This window comes from Chelonia mydas, chromosome 12 (genome assembly GCF_015237465.2).
Source record: "Chelonia mydas isolate rCheMyd1 chromosome 12, rCheMyd1.pri.v2, whole genome shotgun sequence".
NCBI classification, from domain to species: Eukaryota; Metazoa; Chordata; order Testudines; family Cheloniidae; genus Chelonia; species Chelonia mydas.
Window position 1 is genome coordinate 38,818,608 of NC_051252.2, and position 25,791 is coordinate 38,844,398.

Below are 25,791 nucleotides of genomic sequence, written 5' to 3' on the forward strand. Positions count from 1 at the left end.
GGCATGCACTGGAAACCTCTGGTGCAAAAATGATTAACATCAGAATTAGACTGCAAGCAGTAACTAAGAGATAACAGGTTAGGCATTTCACACCACCCTGGAAACAGTTATAAATGACAAACCAACGCAATCATTTCCAGCCTGTTTGGATTCTGACCATCAGGCCATACTAAAGCATTGAGACCAATCCACAAAGCAAAACAATTATTAAGACTGTCATATCTATCTAACCCATCCCACTGGGTCTACACATCACTACACATGCTCTTTTGGAGCTTCACAGAAGAGAATGATGAACCTTGCATGGCAATTAGCAAAGAGATGAAGTTTGTAGTTTAAGTGCAGCTCATTATTAAATACGTCCAACCAGTGTAATACTCTTCCCAATAGTAATGGTGAAAGCAGAGACCACGTTGACTGGAAGGAGAAGTCTCAGAAAGGAGTCTGAACACATATGCAAAGTACATGTTCTCCAGCATGGCGTCTTTGGAGTGACAGCTTAACCAGTAAGATAAGCTGCAGGAGATTTGAGTGGTAAAATGTCATAACTGTCCATTCAACTATCAGCTCCTGTGGAACAAACTATGGAACAAACTACCTAGGCACGAACTGAAGCAGCAAAGTAAACCAGACCCACTCTCTGTCGTTAAAGACAGCTATTCTCTTCTATGATTACGGACTATTTAGGAGTTCCTAGGAAGATGCAAGGTGGTTCTCAGCTTGCAAGAGCAGTTCCTGAGAAGACAGTCTCCAAGCTGGGACGGCGCAGTGACCGGGTGAGGAGGAAGCAGCAGCCAGGAGCGTCTGACAAGCTGGTGTGGCCATCTATATATCAGAAGATTTGGTAAAAACACACCTGCTTCTAGTTTTTAAGGGGACATTATAAAGTTGCTTAGCTTATGAGAAATACTGTGATGGAATTCTTTAAAGGTGCAGCAGGAGCTAGAGAACCCTGCATGTCTGCAGTTTCTGGGCCTAGAGATTTCTGTCATGGCTACGTTATAAATGAGTCGTTCTGCGTCATGTATGCATATCTGACACAAGAGCAGAGAGATTTCTAAATCTTTACTCTTTCAGACAAGGTTTTCAAGTATTTTTGTCTGGGTTTTTTAGTGGAGAGTGCTGATCTGACAGCCCTAGAAATGAGTCATCCATTCTATCCTCAGAATAGGAGAAAAACCATGAGCAACAGTGGCCTAAGCTTCCTCTGTGCCAACGTCCCACAACCTTGACCAAGAAGGATAAACTCCCAGAAGTGATGGTCCCCTTAACCCTACAGTCTCTGCTGAATGCACCAACAATGGTGCTAACTTGTATAGCACTTTTTGCGAGAGGGACACCTGAAACCAACCACTCATTTCACACAAACTTCTCAGCAGCAGGCACTGTCACCTTCATGATGCCCCTGGTTTCTGCTGGCCCAGGGAACAAGAGACCAGGCCTGGGAACTGAGCCAGCCCCTCTCTGAGCACCAACTACAGGGTCACCTATCTGGCTGAAATTATAATTTTTACATACAAAGTTGGTATTGCATCAAATACGACACAAAAGGTCGAAGTGGTTCGGGGTTGGATTCACTGAATTTCCAAATGACTCCAGCTGTTGTGAGAAGGCCACACAGGACTTTCCTCACTCCACCGTTCTAATTAAGAAAAATGTTCCTGACAGAGATTCATTCTTTGCTCGCACTGCATTATCTTTTCATTCAGCTTGCACTGCAAAGTGCAAGGACTTGGACAAATAAAAAACAACATTGCCTAGCTTCATTGTAGCTAGGAAGTGTTTCTTTATTCTAGGAACACAGGAACTGCCATACTGGAACTGACAAACAGCCCAAGGCTGGGCAACATTTGAAGCCTCAGAGTAAGACATAAGCTCTCTATAAGTGCACTTAATTTTTCTTGAATCCTGCCATCAGATTATGCCCTGAAACACTAGGGTTAACAGGCCTTATGTTATCTTAGTTAGTGTGTAACTGCAGATACCATTCCTGTTCTTACTGTATTGCCCTTTCATGAATCATGAGCTGTTTACTTCAATTATAGCCCGTGGTAACTAGCTCCACAGATTGGTTATACATTATATAAGAAAGTATTTCCTTATAACAGTTTTAAGTTTGTTGCCTATTTATTTCATTGTCACTTGGTCCTTGCATTATGACAAAGGGTACACAGGGCATTGACTGGGGTACTGGCTTCTCTGCCAGTCAGGGTATACACCTCTGCCCTATCTTCCTATTTTCCTTTTCAAAATGAACAGTCTCAATCTTTTACTCTCTGCTGGTATGGGGAGCCTCACTCCTGATGTCTCTATTCATGTATCACCCTCATATGCATTTTTTCTACTTCTGGTAGATCTTTTTGGAGGGGCTAAACCGGATAAATTGGTTTATTCAATTTTGCTTTTTCATTGAAAAGTTTAATTTTTATCTAAGTGGATTCACAAACTCCATGTGTGCGCAAAACACAGAGAGGCCATTTGGTGCAGTTCAAGGCCTTACATTTCCAAAAAGAGCTAAATAAATTAGATAGCTTTGGCATACTTGTAAAACAAAAGAGCATGCATCAAACACAAGGGCAGAGCTGGAGCTTGTCCCTCAGTTCAAACCTCAACACTGCCGTGTGAGTGACAAGCCAGATCTGCTTTCACAAAAAAGCTACCAGTTGGGAGAGAGAGATACATTTTTTGGCCATGACCATGCACTGAGAAAATGTCTGAACTGACCCAACAAATAGCACCTCACTCTTTCCTTCAGACGTTACCACCGTTTCAAAACCCAGCATGTGCGAAGAATGTACGTAGCTCTTTCCATTCACTGTTCTTGCACAATCTGTTTGTATTAGTTTGCTATCATGTTGCCCCATTACCTAGCTCTACCAGGCCCTTAGCTTTAATTTAGCTAAATAGTTCGTGTTGTCAGCAAAACTTTTTCTATTATCCTGTCTTCTAAGTCAGTTAAATATACTGAATGCTGCTCCCAGTACTCACCGCTAGGGTGCACTACTAACAACCTTTACTAGGCATTTTCTTCTACTCTTTCACCTCTGTTATATACACGGCAAGACTTAGCCCAGGGGTTCTCAAACTGGCGGTTGGGACCCTTCAAGGGGTTGCGAGGTTATTACTTGGGGGGGCGGGGTCGCAAGCTGTCAGCCTCCACCCCAAACCCGCTTTACCTCCAGCATTTATAATGGAGTTAAATATATAAAAAAGTGTTTTTGATTTACAAGGGGGGGTCACACTCAGAGGCTTGCTATGTGAAAGGAGTCACCAGTACAAAAGTTTGAGAACCACTGACTTAGCCTTTCGGCATCAGTGAGCGGTAGTCGTGCAGCTTCCTCTTCCAATCCTTTGCCGAAAACGTCTATCTCCACACCATCCACAAGAGAAGGGCACCGTTCTTCGCACCCACCCCGTCCACAAGTGGTGAAACATCTGTGTTTGATGATTATTCTGCTATCACTGACTCCACGCATCTTGATTCCCTGACAAAAGTTTTATGTTTCAAAAATGGCTGTTCCATATCAAGGAGTCTCTTCCCTTACAATAAACCCTGCATTTTATGTACAAACGCAAGAAATTTATGTGCTGAAGGAGAATTCCACTTTAATTAGACTAAAACCATATGTTATTCTCCCTGACAGTAGTGACAAAGCTGAAGGATCAAATCAGATCATTGAGAAGTGGATGGTTTCTCTATGGCTTGAATAAAATTAAAAATAAACTTACACCAAGAAAGTGATTTGGCTTAGATAGTGCCGTGAGCTAAGGCTACGAAGCAGTTTATCCTTCCTGGTGTGAACACATTACAGGGCTTCACTTTTCCACTGCTCAGGTGCCCTGCGGCAGCTGCCTTTCTCAACGGGTCGATATTTTCACACAAGCCCTTGGCCTCCAAGATTAACAGAACCCATTGCAGCACGGCCAACCATATATCATCAGGCCACGTGGCTCCAAGAGCCACCGCAGCAGCCAAGTCTTTTTCGTGACTCGCCAACTCTGCATTTTGTCCCTCATTGGCCTTCACAGCTGTAATTGAAATGCAGACTTGGCAAATCGCATTTCACCTGGAAACATCAGCGTTGTAAGAAATCAGGGTTTGTCTACTCAGCATGCTCTGTTGTGCAAGGAAAGCCACATCTATATCCCTTCGGTACCATAACCATGGTCCATCTTTGTTGCCACAGACATAATAGAGGGCACTGATGGGGTCATGTTGAGTGACATCTCACCCAACAGCTCTCTGCCACAGCTATAAAATACAACCAAAGCAATGTAGAAGGGCTGCAGGTCTTCAAGGGCTATTTTGTGGGTGTTCATGCAGAAGGAGCTTATAATTAGAACAGGAACGCTTTCATTAATATTACTCGGCTGTTTCTGGGCTGTCAGAATGAGCACACAATTTGCAAAAATGCTTGCAAAGTTTGACTGAAAATGCTAAATTCTTACTAATTCTGCAATGGCAGAAATCTCCTCCTCCACAGAACACTTAACATTAAAAGCGTGCGATTGTCAAGGATAAAAATAAACCTAAAAATGACTGCTGTGCTCTTGCTTTCACTTGCTGCAGTAAGACAGACGGGTTTGATGCAGGTAACTGCATTACTTGTGGATGCTGTGCTTACATCCTTCACAGGAAGGAAATCATCTTGAGATTAAAGCACAAGCCTGGGAGTTGGGAGACCTAGGATTTATCACCAGATCTGTTGCTCACCGGCTGTGTGACCATGGCAAAGTCACTTCACTGCCCCGTGCCTCAGTTTCCCCAATGGTTAAAGGAGGATACCCCATCCCAGGGCATTCAGATTTATTCATTAATGTCTGTTGTGGCACAACCAACCTCCTCACGATGGGGAAAGGTGGTAGAGAAATGCACAGTATTATGATCAGATGGTCAGGTGCTGATTGCTGCAGCACAGAGGTTCATCTGAGCTTTTTAAGCATTTGAGAGGAAGTATAGGAAAGGGTCACAGGTTGCATTCCCTGTGCTGACTGCATAAGGAGAAGGGTGGGACTTTTGCTAGGGTTAATGCCCTTTAGGTTTGAGAGCTGTGAGCTGGATCCCAGACACAAGCAGAGCTACAACTGTGAACACATGGGGTGGCCAAATGTACCGATCCTCTGAGCTGCATATGATAATCTTCAGAAGTTGGAAAGCCGGGCGCACCTGCCAGGGCTTGGAGCTTCTGCCCTGCGGCAGGGTGGTGGGGCCTCCCACGGAACAGAAGCCACTAGACTCCCTTCCCTGCTGGGCAGAAGCCCCTAGCTCCACCACCCCACTGCAGGGCAAAAGCTCCGAGCCCCTCCCCACCCTCCCCCAGTCTGGTAGGCGGAGAATGGGGGGAATATGGAGGGCTTTGCGAGCTGCACTTTAACTGTAGAAGAGCCACATGTGGCTTGGGAGCTGCAGTTTGGCCACCCCTGTTATAATAGCTATGATCAGGGTTAGATGACGCAGCAAAAACACTTGTGCCCTGGCTACAATACAGCTTTCACTCTCACTGCCATTGCAGAATCATGCTGACACGCTTTCCCAGTGTAGGCAAGAGGGCAGTTTACAATCTATCTGGTTGCTGTACCCAGCCAAGGCAAACGTACCATGAAGCAAGAATGAATACAGCACAGAAGACTTCAAAGGTACATCTCCCAAAGACAGCTAGACAAACCTGGAATGATATCGTAAATGTGGTTGTCAGAAGAAAGCACTGTTCAGAAACATAGTTTTTACAAGATACAGGTTTTTAACTAGCTGCCTGGATTGCTTATTTGAAATGCAAATTATTAAGAATTTAAATACACTGAAATCTAGTGTAAATGCAGAACTAAATCCTCACACTGTTCAAACGCACTGACTTCAACTGACAAGCAAAATGAAAGTACCATTACACACATTAAAGTTCTTTTTAGCCTGGGCATTTAACCTCTTCACAGCCAGAAGCTACTGCCACTGAAAACAATGCACAACATACATCAGCCTCTCTCATCAGACATCCCCATTGCTTTGAGCCAAAGGGTTAAGCCTATTTGCTGCTGCCCAGAAGAGTTTTGGCAAACTGAACTGAGTGCAGAAGTGAGACCCATAGGGTGGCCTGAAACCAAATATGTAAACAGGAAGAACAGAAATGGAGGAGGGGAAAGCTGATTAGAAAGGATACAGGATGTGCTGCTTACCCTCTTGCAGTTTGGTTTCAAATTCTGAATCTAAGCAAGAAAGTTTGACTTTAAAAAAGTTCAGTTTACCATAGTGATAAATGAAGCAACGGACAGAGGCTTTGGACTGGCCTTCCTGCTCCAGAACTGCCCAGACATAACAGGGCTACAACTGTAGTTTTTATTTAACTGCTCCAGATACAGTAAACCTTTACTCAAAGTCTGCATAATTTCACTCTACAGTAGTTTCTGCAAATGCCTCTATCACTTGGGGAAATGTTATTTTGTAAATCTTTACAGTAATGTTCAGTGAATGAAGAGCAAGACTTGCACTTGGCATCTATTGCAGTAAACAAGGAGGAAGATTATGTTACACTAACATGCCTTAGCAAGGGAGTGCTTGGAAAGTAAGCCCTTTTAGATGCGATTGCACCAATGCTACCATCCTCTTTCACAACCTTAACAAAGATCCAGACATGTTTCAGTTTGTTTTCCAGATGTGAAGGAAGCACGAGCTGATGCAGAGCATATACACTGGAGTGCAGAAAACAAGAAAGGAAGCTGTGGCACTAATAATCCTAATGCTTATCATTAATACAAAATCTAATTTACAGAGGAATTGCAATAAGACCAACTTAAAAACCCACCACTTAGAGAGAGATAAAGACATTTGTAATTAAAACTGCTACCCCACTAATAGTAAAACATATTCAGCCAAATCCCACCTTCCATTCACCTACGTTTGAAGAAACTCATTTGTTGCTTGCTTTAACTGTCTATGACTCTAGAACAAAACTTCTGTTTTGCTATTTTGTTTAATTCAAGGTTTCTGTTCTTCTGGTGCAGACACTGAACTCACACTGACATTAATGGGAGCTAGACACAGAAACGGGAAGAATTCAGAACCTGAATACAGCTATGCCTGCAGAATATAGGTAGGGAATTACTTTTAACTTCTTCAGCAAAACGAAAAATGTGAATCTGGGAACTCTAGGTGAAAGTCTAGAGCATGAGTGCCTTTCTAGGACAACAAAAGGATTTGCCCATTTGCCCATAGGTGGTTCTTGTGCCCAGATTAGATTCCAGGTCATACAACACACATGCACACAGTGCATTAATTTAGAGTACAAATTCTTTACTGCTGGAAGGCTGTAGGTGGCTATCCAGAGGTCCCACAGCACATGCTGTTTCATGTGGAGGCATTCAAGATTCAGCTGTCGGTTTAGCTCTGCATGTAGGCTTAGCACAATACGGATTGAAGCACAGGCCTTAGCCGAGGTGGGAGGGAAAAAGGAGGGGTGGGAGAAGGAAGAAAGGCAACGCCAGCGAAAAATCCTGTACAATTTTTTTCAGTACATTCTGAGAAGCCTGACAGTTTGTGGTTAAGAGAACTCCAACCCAGAGCTGCACTGGCAGACTGCTGCAGTTTAGCAGCACAGCACCCCATTCCCTAGAAACATGTGGCTCCCTGTAACACACCAGCGTCTGTCTGAACTGCTTAGACATGATAACACAAGCATATAAGGTGGTACCACTGCCCAACAAGTAATGCATAAGATGAACTTTTCCACACTGTGTGAGAAACTGACTGTTGGCTCTGTTAAAGCTCAGGATTTTCAACAGTGTATTCCCCAAACATGCAGCCAAACAAAGGATCAATAAGAATAAATCAGAATGGTACAGACAGCAATGGAGAATGTATTATGCCCCTGAAGAAAGCACAAGTCTCTGCTTTCCTTGTCTGCAGCACAGCATGCATGAAGTAACTCATTTTTACCAGGGAGACTGCAGCACATAAAATGTTTTAATGCTTTGGCGCGTCAGTTCAAATGAGAGAGGAAGGGGCGGTTTTACCGGAGCATGGCCAGTGAGCAGAAGAAGGGGCAGCAGCAGACACATGAACCCACACCTCTGTGGACAGGACAGGATCGGAATCTAAGGACAACGTGCGCATGGCAAGACATAAGGCAACTCAGAGATTTCAGAGCGGGGAGGACACCAGCAGGTTCCGTATCCTGGCAGCTCAAAAGGGGAAGCAGCACAAACATACAGCCGGACAGACAAGGGGCAGCACAAGGAGGGTGGGCTGAAAGCCAGAAGAATGTGTTGTTGCAATGAAAGAGTAAAAAAAAATGAGCAGGTCGGGCAGACCTGAACGCAGGACAAGTACAGCGAAAGGAATAGGAGTGGGACCAAAAGGAGAAAGTCACATTACCGAGGGGTCTACAACAAGGAAGAGACTGATTTTGGTTGCATGGAATTTTATGCATATGCTGCATAGCCAACAATGCAAATGGATTGCAGGATCCCGCGGATGGAGATGGACGCCTGGCTGATCAGCCAAGGAAGCTCATGCCAAAACGGAAACAGTGGAAGAAAATGAGAGGGGAAAAAAAATGCAGCAGCCTGTTCCAAGAGAATGACAGAGAGAAAAAGGTCACTCCCCTCTGCCCCTAGAAAATAAATCGGGGCGATCGGTGATTACTTCCTAACCTAAGAGAGAGACAGAGGCCATCAGCGGGAATTCATTCCCACACGCGCTAAACTGAAAGGTGTCCTAGACTGAAATTGTGCTGCGAGAAAGCGGAGTACTGGTAAATTATTGCTCTGAAGAGCACTACATGAACCCTGATGCGTTACAAAGTCAAATGACCTTCCAAACCAAAAGCCTGACCTGCAAATCATTACGGTTTCTGTCAGGCCCATGGATGTCAGTGGATCTATAGGGCCAGGCCCCAATATTTTCGTTATCTTTAAAAGGCATAACTCAGCTAAGAGGGTTTAACGCTACCCCCTAGACTAGACACAGTTCCAATATCAGGATAATCCGCAGGTCTGGTTTAAACGAAGGAGACACCCTTCAACCAGAAGTGTGAAAAGATATCTCAGCAAAAGTGGCCATTTACTGGACCCCTGAGTAAGCAGCGAATGTAAAAACACAGCCCTTGATGTTAAACACTAATAATTGAAAGTTACCGATATTCCAGCTTCCAGACTTCTTGTTTATGCTGAAGAACAGTGAGGAGACGCTGGGCAGAAGCTCCACATGATGTACAGCCCACGCTCCTTCTCCCTACCTGGGAAGCTAGAGGCAGGACAGTCTGTGGATTCAGCTGATGAGAGTTCTTACATCAAGGAGCCAGCCATCAGGGACAGATTTTTGGTTCACAGAGGCTCACAGCACTCTCTCACCAGCTACACATATTTAAATAGGCATTTAAATGGGATCTGAGCAATGGTGTTTGCCAGTCTAACTACACTGTGCTACCATTATGGGGCCCAGCTAGAAATGAAGAAGCTCTGACAGTCACTCTCTCGCTGGTTGCTAGGTGAGGACAGGTTCTGGACTATTTTAGTTACGAAAGGGCCTATGCAGCACAGCCCCTCAGTCGCCCAGCCGCATGTATCACGCTGAAGCCAGCAGCAGAAATGCATACATGTAACAGTTTCACACATAGATGCATTTTTGAATGAGCCAGCAATTTGCTTCTCACGGATTCCCTAGCCAGCTTAGCCACTTGTGACTAACAAGGCTGTTCCTTCCCATGGGAGGTATTTCTAAACATCAGCAGCCAGTTAGGCAACTCAGCAATGCACGTATTGGGGGGGGGGGCGGGGGGGGGCGGAGGAAGGGAGGTAGATGGTTTGGGTCATCTGATTCATCCAGCATTTCCAACCCGTAATTAGCCTCACACAGCATGTTTAAGGAGTAATACGAATGAGGCTGAAAAACAGTAGCACCTTTCAAAGCTCTGAGGCCAACGCCTGCTGACTTTACTCATGCTAACCCCATGCCCTACAGCGAGACTCCTCACATGGGTAAAGCTGACTGAATTTGGCTCTCTTCTCTCAGACAAGCCCTCAAAATCTAAAAGATCTGGGTGTTTAAATTCACCCCGAATTCTTTGCAACCACAGGCAAAGCAGCACTAGACGCCAGAGCCCCCAAGCACCCAAGGGAGGAAGTTCTGTAGTCTAGTGTTGCTTTATAGTGCTTTTAGCAGAAGAACTGACACGCAGAGGGGCTCTTAGGAGACAAGACTGCTTCCTAACAAACATGCTGAAGGAATTATCCACTACAGCTGGGAACGTGGCCCCCAGCACTGGGAACCCCACTTCTTTGTAAGGGGAGGGGGAGAAAGAAATAGTCAAGGGCCCTAAGAAGGAGCATGGGATGCTCACGCCCCTCCCCAAAAATCCACCGGCGGGGGGGAGGGGGAATTGGCTGGGAGCTGCTGCCAGTGTCAGACACTGGGACGGGGGATGAGCATAGGACAACCTCTCCACAGGGAGCTGAGAAATGGCCTGACGGTCAAGGCCAGACACTGCCTGTCTTCCCTTACTGAAGCTGAGTGTTTCCCTGTGGCGGTAGGGAAGTGCAGGGTGGAGCAGGGCACTCTGCATGATCAAGGGCAGTGCAAGAGGTTGACTAGGATAGCTAGACAGAGGGAATGCAGCATCACCAACCCCAAAAAGAGCTTAACAATCATGATTCAAGGCCTCAAAATCACTCAATTAAAAAACAAAACAGAAAAATGGGATTTTTGTGGTTTGCCTTCTTGTTTCTGAATCTTTAGGATCCTCCTGGGTCACATTTTCAAACTTCTCTCCATAACCATGAAGTCAGAAACCTCTTCTTTTTTTTAACTGAAAGCTGATATTCTCACACGATCACCTGACTCCAGGAGCAGGGGCTATAAGAAGAACACCGCCAAATATCGTGGGAGTTGGCAATAACTGTAACTTACAAGTTCTTTACTTTTGACAAATTGCTTATTTCTTGTTTGTTTAATGTCTGTGTCTGGCCTGTCTTTAGAATGCTAGCTCTTTAGGGCAGAGACTGTCTTTTCCTCTGTGTACACACCAGAGGGTTTTATTTTGGTGGAGGGCCCCAGGTTCTTCTGTGATTTAATTACCACCACCTCCCTCACACAGACACAATCATTACAGCAGCGCTGAACCTGTGTGTGCAGTGATATTAGTGTTAACTCTGCTTCCGCTGCAATGATTAAGCAATGCTGAGGGGTCTCATGACTGAAGTCTCATTGCTACTAAACCATGCATCATTCATTCCCTTTTACAGCCCAAGTAGAGCTTGTGTTTGAGGCAGAGCACAGACTGTGGTTGAAATGGAAAAACAGAGGTTTAAAAGGCACCAGCAGATACTGCTCTGTCATTAGCCACTGCTGCTAGACTGACAGGTGAAGAGGCAGGTTAATGATCAATTCTGGACTGATGGATCTAAGGGCAGCAGGTTTCAGATTACCACACACTGGTTTTAAATTACATTCTGCCTGCTGAAGATTCCCTCTGCAGTTTCCATTAAATGTGGGATTCTTCTTTCCTTCCCATCTCAAGCAGCTGTGAAGTGTTGCTCTGCGCTGGTAAACAGATGCAGGCATTTGCATCTCAGAAGTGGCTGATCCACACGTCCCATAATTTACCACGGGGGTGTTGTGAGGCTAGTTATTATTTGTGAAGCATTCTGAATTCCCTGTGTTATAGATACCAAAGAAGTGAAAATCTACATTATTAAATGGATTTTTTAAAAACTGGAACTGCTATTTTTCTCTTTACAATGGAATTTCTCAAGTGTTTGGGGGACTTTTTACTACACAAAGCTGCTGTTAAAATACTGTTGGAGGTGTGATTTTACATTAGTTTAATCTGTTACTGTTTTCAACAGTGAAGAAGCAATACACATTGCAATAAAATCAAAGGGATATGTAGTAGGCATAAGATCACACTGTGTGTATGCTGTATTGTCCCTGTATTTTTAGTTTATACTTGGTTACCAAGCTCCAGACATTTTTCAGCAACAGCAGACTCTGTAAACAGGCTGAACTTGCAAAGTCCATTTTGATCTTCTATTCTGACTACTATGACTTGGTCAGCATCTCACACATGTATAAAAGAACCTTGCTTCTACAGATTCTGAACGAGCCAGAGGAGAGCGGCAAAACTAAATGGGGGTAGGAAAAAAGTTTAGACTTGCCCTGAGCAATTGTCCTCAGACCCAACAAAACCTCAGACCAAGAGAAAATGATCAACTGCACAGGAGGTAAAACATGAAATTTTTTTAGACTTAGTATAATCCCCACCTCACCCTTGTGGATTTCAAGAATGGGGCTTATTGCTACACCAATAAGTAGCTCTGGATACCTAATGTTACTTCAGACACTGCCAATTTTGATCACAGCTTCTATGCTGTGTTCCGACCTAGGCTGCTCTGGGGGCTGGAATGAAACCAGAGTAGTCTGAAGGTTTTATTAAAATATACCCCCTGATGATCCAGGATCTGGAAACTACAGCTGCACCTTCCAACTGCCAGAAGCCATGGTCTCAAGTGCAACAGCCTTAAATCTCCAAGTTAAATCAAATTGTTTTCAGTAAAACTTAATTTAAGGAGTTTTCCACTCTGAGCTGTGCATTTCAAAGCAACTGTTCGCAGCAATACCAATCCAGTACCCAGCATTTGTAGAGTGGGGATAATACACTGCACTTCTTACTTGCTTTGCTACATATACAATATGAATACACAGGAATACGGAAAGCATACAGCTCAGTAATTAAGAGTCTGGTGCCTTTGAGTCAGCTCCATGACTCAGGTAGCAGTTTATTGCAAAACCACACATGGGCCTCAGGCAGAGTACAGCCAAGAATTTCATTTCTGTAAGTCTCAATTGCTGCCCCCACCTCTCTCAACCTCACCACTCAGCTGGTTTCACATTACGGCTATTTCGGCCTTCAATATACCGCCTTCCTCTCCTGCCCCGCTTTTCGTAGCCTCTCCGAGACTCTCCTATGCTTCGTAAAGTTAAAGTTAGCAAATCTGTTTGGAAAACGCCAAACCCCTGTTTTCAGCACAATGAAGAGGTGCTCCAAACTGCAAGATTTGGCATTAATGGGTGAAAGGTTGGTTTTATTCTCTTGGCCTCTTTCCACGCTGCCTTGGCTATACTAGCTATATTTGCATGTAAACTGAAAAACATAGGTTCTTTAGACAACTTTTGGGTGTGGGGGCAGTTTAGACAGGAGTCTTGTGTAGAGTTTGTAACATACATGTTTCATGAGCTTTAGGCGCATGGCTAAGTTTGTTCTGTTGTTGTTTTAAAACATACATAAAGGCAATATACTTGATTAACTGCACGGGATCCTGGAACCAGGATTATTGCTCTAGGAGCCATTTTGAAACAGATAATTTAGAAAGGTTTAACACTGGCCCTACTGTACCAAAACTATACATTTGAAAACAATGTTTGCAAGTAATATCTTCCATACACCCTGCCAAGAATGTTTAAGTAAGTGAACAAAACCCTCTGTGTGGTATTCTGAGTGCTTGGTTCTGAATCAAGGCAGAGTAATGTCACACTGCGGGGTGGGTTGCAAATAAGACAGTTCAAGAATGAAACTGCTTACTTGCTCTCTTTCTGAATACATCAGCACTCTACAAGCATTACATGCTTCCAATCAAACTCAAGGAGTAGGCTGCAAAGAGGAGGGTAGGAGGAAGTGCATGTGATCTGCTCAGCTTCAACAGCACCCACTGCAATATGATTCAAGGATCAGCACAGATGTCTCCCCAGCAAATGCACTCACTTGCTCAAGATGAGGGAAGTTGCTCTGGTGGCAGCTAAAAAGTTTGTTGCAATTTAATGGACAGAGAATAGGTGGTTTGGAAATCGACTGGGGAAGGGGAAAAGGTAGCAAGATCAGGGCTGAAGGGAGGAGGACATGGACACAGAGAAAACAAACAGGAAAGGAGAGGAAAGGAAAAGAATAGGTCTTCACTTAGGCTATGTCTACACTGTGCACCTTACAGCGGCCACACAGCTGTGCCGTTGTAAGGTACGTAGCGTAGTTGCTCTTTGTTGGCAGGAGAGAGCCTGCTGACAAAATAAAACCATCCCCAATGAGGGGGTGACAGCTTTGACAGTGGGAGAGTGTCTCCCGCAGACAAAACACTGTCCACACTGGCGTTTTTGTCGACAAAAGTTTTGTTGGTCACACCCCAACTGACTAAAGTTTTACCAACAAAGTGCAGTGTAGACATAGCCTAAGTGCCACTCCTAAAAGACTGGAACACCTGCCTAAGTAGCTCACACCCTGCACAGGGACACAAGGGCAGGCAAACACAGAAAACACCTATGCAACAATACCTAATAATGGCTGCTACCGATCAGCATTGAGGCACCAACTGTAGTTCAAAGTCACCTTCAATTTAGAAGATAAAACAGAGATCTGAACAAACAATGGCTATTGCAAAGAGTATTCACACCTACTGCCAAACATGTACAGTAGTTACTTTACATAGCAAAGCTGAAATAGAAGTATTTGAGAAGATACCATCAGACACACGGTGGCAAAAAAGACAGAGCTCAAACAGTAAATATCACTACAAATACATGCAACAGGGTCACCATTTTCTGTTTCAACTTTGAGAGAGAGAAATGCCCCATCAGCAGCAGGAGGAGAGAAAGACTTACCCTCAGATTCAGTTCCCACATATTTAGGGCTGAATTTCACACCATAGCCATGAAACACAAACAAAAACATCCTCAAAAACACCCAGAACAATAGGTACTGAACTCCAACAAACTGGGCTGCATTATGTCAATGAACTGAGGTCAACTGTGTGACTGATTTGGTTAACTGAGACCTTGCAATCCTACTTCTCACAACAGCTGAAATCAAAGTTGGAAAAAAACCCTTCCTTCTCCTCCCATAGAGTATTCAGATAAGCAGAATCCTTCCAGAGAGAAACAGTGAGAATGGCTGATGGATGTTGAATGTGCGGTGGAAGACCCATTGTCTGAGACATCAAAGACTTTCAGTGACTTGCTAGCCAGCATTTGAATGGGCATTGCGAGATGTGTGTGATTAGATAAGTGTCTATCTCGCCACACGTGTATAAATTGGAGATTTGGGGGCACTCATCTGGGAATGCATAAGCTAAGTAGGCAACATGGTACACACACACAAATATGTTGCTACTAATCTACTGAAAGTCAGACCCTAAAATGGGACAAGACTCAAACCGTGCAGCAGAGTGCAATTCCCCAATGGCAGAGGTGGCGGGGGAAGGAGAATGACAAGACAACAAACCTTTTCCATTTCAATGTCTGATTCTTTGAGTAAAGAAAAAACACAGCATGTTCTTGCTAAGCATCTTACTCGCACTGCACCATGTACCTGAAACTCCCTGCCCCCAGCCAGTGACTGAGTCACTTCCTCTCCTTGTCTCTCAGACAGGTTGTTAGAAACTCACCCACACTTTCTCAGTATATGAAGGGTGTCATTTAAATGCACTGTTGTGAGACTGAATTACCATTTTGCAGCCCCTGCTCCACTTCCTGACTGACACAAGGTGGCCATTTTGCTGTGTGTGTCAGTGCCCGTTCAGCAGCGCCCCAGCTACTCAGATGAGACATGACTCGGAGCGAAACTTGACATTTCCCATCCTCTTTGCCAAGGACCAACTCTGCAGGAGAAGGGGGAAGGTGTGTTCTGAGGAGGCGTCAGTCTCATGACTGCAAAAGGGTGGAGTCAAAGGTTGCTGGCAGCAGGGAGGAGCTGCAAGACAGGGTAGGCAAGTGGCCTCCAACTAGCCCTGGCGGCTGCTGCTCAATAGCATTCTGAAGGCAGCAAGAAAATGGGGTTAGGGAAGAATCTTGTGTGCCGAAGCTGCTGAAAGCAGGGCCATCAAACCCCCCTCATCCGCTTGTCCTCTGCTCAGATTACAGGCTGGCTGCAGAACCTAGGCAGGATGTTGATGGACGAGATAGAAAGAGCCAAGCTTCCTTTTCACATCCCAAGAGGAGTTTGGAGCACTCCAAAAAATAGCCTTGTCTTGTAAACTGAGACAATTACCCCTCGACACCATTGGAAAATTAATGCAGAGCTTCACAATGACATTTTAATAATTGTTATGGTCACATTATCCTTGAAATAGCCTACAATGAACTTATGACTCCCCTTTCCCTGCAAACACATTGTTTGGTTGAGAATTTAAATGTTAAAAGGCAGCAGTGAAGGTTCCAACACCAGGCTTAACTCTTTTCCCCTCAGTAGCCCTGGCCACACTGGTCAGAGACTCCTCAACTCATTCAAGTCAGACATAGCCTAGGACACTGGGAATAATCAGATGGTCACCAAGCCAAGTACTATCCAGAATGCAAACTGCTTAGCTTTGAAAATGAGTCAAGATCACACCTTTTCAGAGCAGTAACACAATCTGTTCTCAAGTGACCAGGGGCTGCCCTCTCTCTTTCAATTTACTGTGACCTCTATCACATATTCATTCCATGATGTATTTACTCATCAATATGCCAAGAATGCAAAAATGACGATTCATACCTAGAAATGGCAATCAATTTGAGTTACACTTTAACAAGATAAACTAAGTTTTGGAAACTGTCTCTCAGGACAGGGAGTTCGGCAACAGAAGAAACTGCCATTCAGCACAATGAAATTCACAGAAATTCGACTCTATCCCCAAGCAAACCAAACATTATTTATTAACCAATTGACAAAACTATGCTAGCAACTTGGCTCAGACAATCCTTGGGTACGTTTTAAAACCAGCCTTACAAACTTTTAATCCAAACAAAATCAGTCAATAACTCAGTATACTGACCATGTGACACAGACTATACCTTGTCATATCAGACTCTGACTGTTATATTTAACTTGGGAAAAATAAATGCAAAAGGCCCTAATCACATTGTACAGAGGTCGAGTTGTATCCTCCTGCTTATTAGAACCCCAGAACCTTGTGATGTATAAGACTAGTCCTACAGTTCAATTACATGTAAGGAGTTAGAGAAAATGGAAGTGGAAAACCCCTCCTAGTACCTGTTACGGCACAAGCAGGGGCCTTGTGCAATCTGGTCTTAAATAACTCAGACAACAGGGCTTTCATCCCTTTCCTTGGAGTTTAACCCACAGTCCAGTAGACGTCACTGTTAAGGAAGTTTCCCTGCTACTCCCTTTACCCATTTCATCTTCTTAACGCTATAGTGACCCTTGGACTATCTTAATCTCCTCTCCCTCTGAGGTGATTTTGCCTTTCAGTCGCTTGTCAACTTGCCTCACCTCAGACTTCTTAGTCATCCATCTGAATTATACTGGGTTAGCTTTTAATGTTAATAATTTTTGCTGCTTTTCTCTGATCTCCTTCCACGGTCTGTACTGATTTCTGATGCTGACGTGACTAGAACTGTACCTGGTGTTTCAAGTGCAGAGTGCACATGACGTTTCACCAGTGCTGTACGATCTGCGATGGCATGTCTTACGCATGGGCAGCCAAAAGCGATATTGGCTTTGCTTTCCACCGTACACCGCAGCCTCATAGCCACTCTGCGATTCCCCCTGCTAATTCCCCTCGCCAGTCTGACTACCTGCCCACACTGCCATGCCTCATTTGGATTATTTTCCCCAAATGCACTAACAGGTATTTTTACAGACCGAATCATTTTATTTCCTGCTTATATTTCTAAGTTCTTTATATCCCTTTGTACTATTTTCTCCATTCTCAATGTTTCTTGTCACATCTCCCAATTTCGTATTACTTGCAAATAAAGTAGCAAGCTAATCTCTTCTTCTAGACCACCAATAAAAATGTTACATAAAACTGGGGCGAAAATTGCCCGGCTGAAGGAGTCACTTCTCCACCCCCAACTCGATCTAGTGTCATTTATTTATGCTCTTTCAACCAGTTTTACATTCGACAGTACAAATAAGCAAGGCAATCTGAATGACCTTTTCAGCTTTAAGACAGGATGGTCCTGTATCAAAAGTGTTAAAGTCAAACTACAGTTGAGTGTGTGTAGACATGCGTGCATATGCATATTATCCTTCAGATTTATGATATAGACACACACCAATGTATTATCAAATAGATTTTTAGGATGACTTAGATTTGTCCCGGTATTTAACAAATTCCGACTGTGAGACTCAGTACTTCTTCCCCACCAGTCTAAGTCTCAGTTGATGAACTGGTTTAACTAGCAGTTGAATAGGATTGATCACTAACCAGCCACAGGAAGAAGTGTGTTTTTAAAAATCCTTTTGTTTGATTAAATTAAATTTATTACTAAGATCAGAACTGATCTTACTCCATTCCACCCTTGATATAAGACTGAACACAGCACAATGTTCCCATGGAGGTTTAAATAGTACAGGAAAAACCATACAGTCACCTAAGGACAGTTTTTGCTAGGGTGAATTGCACTCACCATTTCCCCAGCCCCAGAGTCCACATTTAGGTGGTGTGGTGCTCATATATTCCCTTACCTGTATCCGAGTCTTTTTGATCTCCATTTGTTCCAACAGTGAAAGGCAACTTCCGTTTCGTAGCTCTCTCTTTCACCTCTTTGCCACCATCACTCCGGTCCAACTTTGGAGTCTTGGTTAGGGAAACTTTATCTTTATCCTAGAAAGGAAGGAGAAAAGATTTCACAAGAGTCTCTCCCAAGGCTTTTGCCTCCATGGACTTTTTGTGCCTGAGTTCAGGTTTTTACAATATTTAGACTGAGCCACTGCAATTACCCAGAAAAAACAATCTTCTGTCACAGAGGGGTTTTCCTTTTCCTACAATAGATCAAATAGGCCTCACTTTTCATGTTTTCTTGAAGAATATGTTGCTGATGAAGTGACTAGAATGGTATGCATTGAGCCTTTGGTGCCATTCCTTCTGCCGGGTGCTTCACAAGGGTACATGTCTAGATCTTTTTGTAGAGAGGAAGGAAATAAATACATTTTTGGTGGCAGAAGTAGCCTCCCACCTCTCTCTGTCCCAGAACTACCTGCATCACAGCAACCCTTTCTTCTGGCTGAAGGCTGGATCTCCAAACTACTCAGGGTTGCTCTGTGCAATGCCTAGATGGGGACACTAGATAGGAAGTCTCTTTCCAGGGGCTGAGCTAGCTGCCTCTGAAGCACATACAGCCCTATAGAGAGTGAGGCACCGATCCTGGGAGACGCATTGAGATTCACTCCCACCTCACCTTCCTGCACGGCAGCAAGTTGCACTGCTACCAGACCATCAGCTCACCAATAACCTATTTACATTTCTTAATTAAGCTAGAAGAATCAGTCATCATTGTTAAAACATGGAAGTAAACACAATAACAAAAGATCAGCGTCACTATATTTCTGCAGAGAATGTAACAATGTGCTCTTACTCTCATATACAGGCTTGGAAGGATTTGATTTTTATTAGTAAATGTCAATGGATGATTTCACTGTACACACAAACCTAAGAAAAAATATTTCCATCAATGATAATCAAAATTTACAGATAGGCCAAGTAAGAAAAATGCTGCATGAGAAATGATTAGGCGTTTGATTTAAGGATATTTACTTTGTATACTTTGACATGTGATGTGGACAATTTGTGTTTTAACATTTATACGACTTTAACTTTTTGAACCTCAAGGTCATTAAATAATTATCTGCCCCCCCACCCCACAATTTCCTGCAACTATAAAAAAGTAAATTATAACCGTTGAAAAAAATGCTTAAAACCCATAATTTTGCACAACTGAACATTTAAATTGATAATTTAAAAAAAAAATGCTTAAAAACATCGATGTCCATCAAAATTATCAACAAATACAAACTGAATTCTGCCAAGCCTACATATAAGTTACAGTACACAGAGTTCAGTCACTTTGCCAACAAGTCCCGGTATTCTACCAGACTAAAACGCCAAGATGCCATTGCAGAAGAGTACGGCAGACCTATCTGGCAAATGGACACCATGCTGTGGTGTGAAATTAGCAGCCCCATTTACAGTCAAGATGGAGTTATTACATTAGCACTTTCTGTTGTGGGGACAGAGGATCTGAGTGTGAGAGAAAAACAGGAAGTGCTAGTGGCAAGCTAGGTTTTTTGGGGGGAGTTTTTGAACAAAACTCCCCCTGTGGTAGTTAGGGTTTTCTAACCTTCATGAGAGTGACAGTGTTTGTGGAGAGTGCATACAGAGCACAAAGGGTGGGGTGAAAACCTTCCCACTAAGAAACAAAAACAATATTAAAGGCCTTCCTTCTCCATACTGAGGGCTTTCCCTTGCCGCATGCAATGTCTGCAGAAAAAGTCTGTAGAATATTCTGGCAGTTGATAAGCCTGCTAAAGTTACTGACTGTTTAAGGGATCAGCACTCCAGCCAGACAAAACGCACTTAAACGGTCTTTTCTGTACATATTAGCATCAAAAATCATACTGCAAAGCCCCAGCATAGCCCTTTGGGGGATGTGCTCTCCATCATAAACCGAAACAGCCCATGTGTCCCGTCTGCTGTAGATCTCACATCTAAACTTCCTACCTCCCTTAGTTACCTCAGATTCTCCACTATAACCAGTGGTATCCTAGTTAATAATGTACAACAACAAAATATGTTTCTGGCTTGGTGTTTGCGTGGGGAAACAGAGGATGGGGGGGAGGGGGTTTCTATTTCTATTTCTCTCTAAAGAAAGAGGTCAATGCATGTCTCGGTCTGAACAGCTTGAAACATCTGCTAGAATCATAAGCAGCTAGTGGGCCAAGTTCAGTAACTTGGGAGCCTGCAGATAACAACCTCTGCCCTGCAGCTACCAACAATTACTATAGAAGGCTCAAGTCACACGGATAAGCCAGCCAGTTAAAAATACATTGGTGTCCCCCCCCACCCCGCCCCCAGGAGTATACTCACTAATGAGCACAGAAATACGCTGAATTTAAAAACAAAACAAAAAGAACACACACATGAGAAACAACTGTTGGTGTATGGCATTCCAGGGAGAATTCCTGCTTTTCCTCCCATTTCTTTGCTTTCCTCCAGCTAAATAACCACAGTTCCTGCAAACTTCTTTCTCACAATCACAACTGGTCTCACACACAGGGAGAGACAAGCAGCTGCCCTGTGCACCAATGGCTCCCCATTGCGCTGCTGCTTCTGCGTGCCAGGGAGCTGAGGCAGCCGCACTGGGTGAGCAGTTCATCGGCTGACCCCTCCGAGCTGAGACATCAGACCGCCTCTTCCTGCACACAAGCCTCTTCTCCCCCAGGCGTCTGCACATTTCTGCTATGAAACGTCATCTCCCAAAGCTCAGCGCAGCTCTCCTCACGCCACCCCCTGAAAGCTCTGTTCACTCACCACATCCCAGCTTGCCACCCGCATCCCTCCCCCATATTCCCATTTGACCAGCCTGGCTCTCTGGAGTCCCAGCAACCATGTGCAGTCTGCCGACATTCCTCATTTCCTTACACATGCCATTTCAAAACCACACACAGAACTACATACAAGGTACCAACCCTATATTAATCATTGAAATACACAAACCAATAAAGACAGTCGGAGTTCAAGGGTGGCTGCTTGCTGATCAGGATGAGGGTGTGGTTATGTGGAGTAGATGACATCAAGAAGAACTCTGAGTGGAGTGGAGTACAGATGGGTGGTTGAATGACTTAACTTCTTAATTCCTGCCTTCTTGGGACCTGTAATCCAGCAATCTTAACTCAAAATGTACAAAGTTTTTGTTAGGGGATTATATCTCTCACACATGCAGGGAAGGAAAGACAGCTGCTGGGGGAAGCAAGGGAAGCAAACCAATGATTGCCTTGTGTATTCCTTGCTTATTTGTTGTGGTGTTGAGATATTATGGAGCTTGGGGCTTTTTTTAAGCTGTCAGCTGGGAGCAGACGACACTGGAGTAGCAATTAGTAGTGGAGCAGTCAGAAGAAAATAGGTTTGAGGAAGGATTTAAGCATATGTCTACACAGCAGCTTGGAGTGTCGGTGTGGATAGATAGATGCATGCACGTTCTGCTTGAGTGAGTGCACAAACAATAGCGTGGGCGCGGCGGCAGGAGTGGCGGCTCAGACTAGCCGCCCAGCATGCCCCCGAAGCGACAGGCAGGCTTGGATTCAGGCAGCCAGCCCAAACTGCTGCCTGTGCTACCATGCCACAAAACTCTGGTAAGCGCACGAGCTCGCACAGAGCAAGTGCATGTCTGGTGGCCCGCCCTGGGAAGCCCTCTCTCAGCCGCGGGGTAAACATACCCCAAGTGAGACTGGGCTGCATAAAGTCAGAGGATTCAAATTAGAAAAAATGTTTAAAGCTGGTACAAGGCTGTATGTTAGTCCTTCAGTATGAAGGGGAACATATGGATGTTTAAGATCTGTGTGTAAATTACCTATACTTTCCTTTGTATTTGAGAAACTGGTTTCTTCAAATCTAGTGTAACAAATTTTAAATCTGCAGCATTGCTTTAAAAGCAAAGTCAAATCGTCTATTTATTAACAAACTTATGTTTCAAGATGTTAGCAAAAGCTAGACCTTAAATCTTGTTTAGCCTTACTTTTAAACATCTACTAACTAAAAATAGTCTTAATATTTTAATTAATGCAAGATAATTGCAAGAAACCTAGACAAATGAATCTAACAAATTCCCTTGTTAACCCCCCACCCCCCCACCCCACCAGTCATGCTGTTTGTATCAGACTTGTAAGATCCTGGCAGATAGCTTATTGTGCTAGCACAGTCATAAGACTATGTTGTCACTGTGTGTACATTGCTCCTTCCTCCTTCTCAGTTTTATCTGGTACAGGCTTAACATGCAGCTTAGAAAAACTGTTTACTCCAATCAGCTCATTTTATTTACTTGTTCCTCAAGTTGTGGCCAGTTTGGCCACCCTAGTGGCATGCAATACTAAAGCTGCATTAAAAATGCTACACCTCTGTTCCAACCACAATATTGGGACCTTACAAAATGGATTTAGGAGCCAGGGATTTTTTAAAAATTAAGCTCCATGACCCACATCTAACTGCTCTCCAGCATGATCTCTTGCTGTCCCAAAGACTGCCTCTGCTTTTGTGGTTAGACGGAGCCAGTAACAAACATTCAGAAGAGGGAATGTATTACTTAACATTTGGAACTAGAAAAAGGAGAGCCTTGTTCAAGATAAGAAACAGAGAGCTCTTCCTCATTGCAGAAGTTATCGGGTGCCAGAAAAAATTCAGAGCAGCCAAAATAAATACATTACCATTTCGTTTAAATGTTCTGCTTGGAAATACTTTTGTCTTATTTTCTGACTTGTGAATAAAAATAGTTTGTAACAACAAATGATGCCATGTTTAGTGCCAGCTACTATTCTGAACAGATCAGAAGCCTCACAAGGTCAGAGACAGGTATTAGTTTACATCTGTCATGGGGGGAGGAAGGGAAAGAGATACAGCCAGGGATGACTGGCAAGCACCAGCTCACAACCAGAGCTACTAGATTATTCCTTAGTAATCCATTCAAATCAACAAACCAAACGCACAGTGAGCAACTCCAGGTCTGCAGTCTCATTACAAGCAGGGTAGTTTGCCCTTTTCACTCTCCAGAGACACCCACATTGACGTGGCAGCTCAAATACTAACACAGCAGTGCTATAATGGGCTAACAGGGCATCTTCTTTACATGTAAGTGATTCTCAGAATGAAGACCTGCTGACATCCCCTGGAAAACTTGGAAAACACTATTTAGAAACATTTATATTCATACTTCGGCCCAACCATTTCAGACATCCACATGCCCTCACTCGCCAGAGTTCAGGACAATCTCATAAAAACAGAGAAGACTGTACGCAAGTTTCTCTTCTCCTACTGCTTAATTCTTAAGGCACAACTTGAGTGTTGCGTTGCAACTGCTCAGTGTAGAAATGATGGTGCAAGGCAAGTGAATTCCATTTATTTTCTTACCACAAATCAGAAATCTGCAGCACTCCTTACTTCTCTGAAAGCAGGTTGGAAGCTTGTTTCTAGTCCTCTAGTCAGGGCCCCAAGCTGCCAGTGTGGAGTGGTATCACTTCTCAGTAAGAGGTCTACCTGCTGCAGGAGGGTCAAGAAACACCAGTTGTAACTGACATTTCTAAGATGACACCTTCCTGGCTCAGTCACTGCTGGGCAGCAGCAGTTTGTACATTTCATACTTTCAGAGACTGAGCAGGGAAATGCAGATAATTTTCCTTTATCCATAAAGAGGCTACAAATTACCTTTTCCTACGCCGTGAGTTATGGGCCAGAAATCTGGTTAAACCCTTGACACTGGAAGTTGAGATTTCCTACATACAAAGCACTTATGCAAAAGGCAGAGTTCCCTGTTGAGAACTTCAGAATGCTAGAAACAAGGGGCCAACTGAACTGCATATAAAAAAAACAGGATTCTTTCATTGTCTGAAATCTTAAAATAGATTTCAGTCAGAGAAAACCCACAGTGCTTTCTGTTGCCGGGAAAGTACTCTCCCTGCCATTGAAACCTAGTAGAAAATGCCAGCTGACAGTGTTGCTGGACTTGCATCATCACTTCAAAGCTCTGTGGTTGCCCTTATGTTAGTTTAAATAACCATTTTAAATTGATATTTTAGAAACCTAATTTCATACTCACATGTTCAAACGACAACATGGCAAATTAATCTGCAAATTACTCTTGTGAAAAGATTCAAAACATTCCCCTATTCAAAATTTATGGTCTAAACTAGTCATTGATGCCTCTCTTACAAATTAATACAGTACACTGATGACACTGTCAAATGAAAGATAACAACTGAATAAGAGGACAGTGAAAAAGCTCCCCTGTAGTCAGAACATGTCACAGACTAAGAAATCTGTCAGAGTTTAAGAAACTGAAGCCTACAAAATATGTTCACTTTGGCAGTTTAAATACAATGTGTAAAAAGAAATACTTTAACATATCAAACTTGTGGAACTCAGTGCTGTGGGATATTGGTAAGATATACTGCATGTCTAGTAAAAAAACATTATCTTCAGTTGCTCTAGCTAGAGTTAAAAATATAAATGTTACAAATCCTCACACTTTTGGGCACAGTCCTATCATTAGCCGGGACCTAGAAGAACTGTCCCCATATGGTATTCTACTGCAAAATTAAGTGAATTATAAGTGTATTACCAGCAATTTCTTAGGTTCTCTTTTTGGGTGGCAAAGCCACAGTTCTCTCTAGAATAAGCTAATTTCTCTCTACTGCAAATACCTCTAACCACTGAAACTGAAGGTGATAGAAGTCTGCTTAAATTAGACAAGAAAATAGATACTCCTGCCTGGCTGTACAATAAGGGTCTGTCACATACATGTAGTAAAGACAAGGGGTTAAATTACAGAGGGCAGATTAAATTCAGAGCACAGATAACATCAAAAGTCTGGGAGCAGCCATTTTGAACACCCATAGGTACATGTGTGACGTGGCTCAGTAACAGTTATTTTTTCACTCAGGGCTCAAATTGGGTCAGCTTGCTGCAGCTCAATAAGCTTTTTTTTTTTTTTTTTTTTTTTTTTGAGGTTACCCTCTTGTGCTCCAAAAATCTAAGTTTTCATGCAGGAAATTTTTTTTAAGCTCTTATAGTTGAAAAAATGACCCTGAAGGCATGAACGAAGTGCAAACTGATGCAAAGGAATATATACTTCTGGTAGATGAAAGCGAGCTCTTGGATTTGGGTACAAACACACCCTGAACTATTGACACCACCACTCATGCTCTACTTAGAACTGCACTGAAGTTGCACTTTCACTGTATAGTTCACAAAACTGACCCACATTCCAATCTCTTATGCAAAGATTTGCATTACCGGACGATGGAAATCCCCAAAGCCATTTGTGCTCCA

General features: G+C 43.5%; 1 protein-coding gene and 1 long non-coding RNA gene across 7 annotated transcripts in view; one reads left to right on the forward strand and one right to left on the reverse strand.

The window, feature by feature from the left end:
• ANKRD11 (ankyrin repeat domain 11) overlaps window positions 1-25,791 on the reverse strand; it is a 227,911-nt gene that overhangs the window by 29,000 nt on the left and 173,120 nt on the right. For 5 of the 6 annotated variants that reach the window (XR_005222248.2, XM_037877957.2, XM_037877958.2 and 2 more), the window contains exon 4: window positions 18,444-18,582. Coding sequence is in view for 5 of the 6 variants with exons in the window: in XM_037877957.2 (XP_037733885.1) it covers window positions 18,444-18,582 (139 nt within the window). In the remaining variant the exon portion in view is untranslated. Of the gene's footprint in view, window positions 1-8,004; window positions 8,120-18,443; window positions 18,583-25,791 lie in introns of those variants that run through there. The other variant, XM_043526097.1, reaches the window with a different exon arrangement.
• Window positions 5,363-17,149, forward strand: LOC119563703. The gene is made up of 3 exons (XR_005222255.2): window positions 5,363-5,637; window positions 6,997-7,085; window positions 10,727-17,149. It is a non-coding gene; the product is annotated as an uncharacterized LOC119563703 (long non-coding RNA).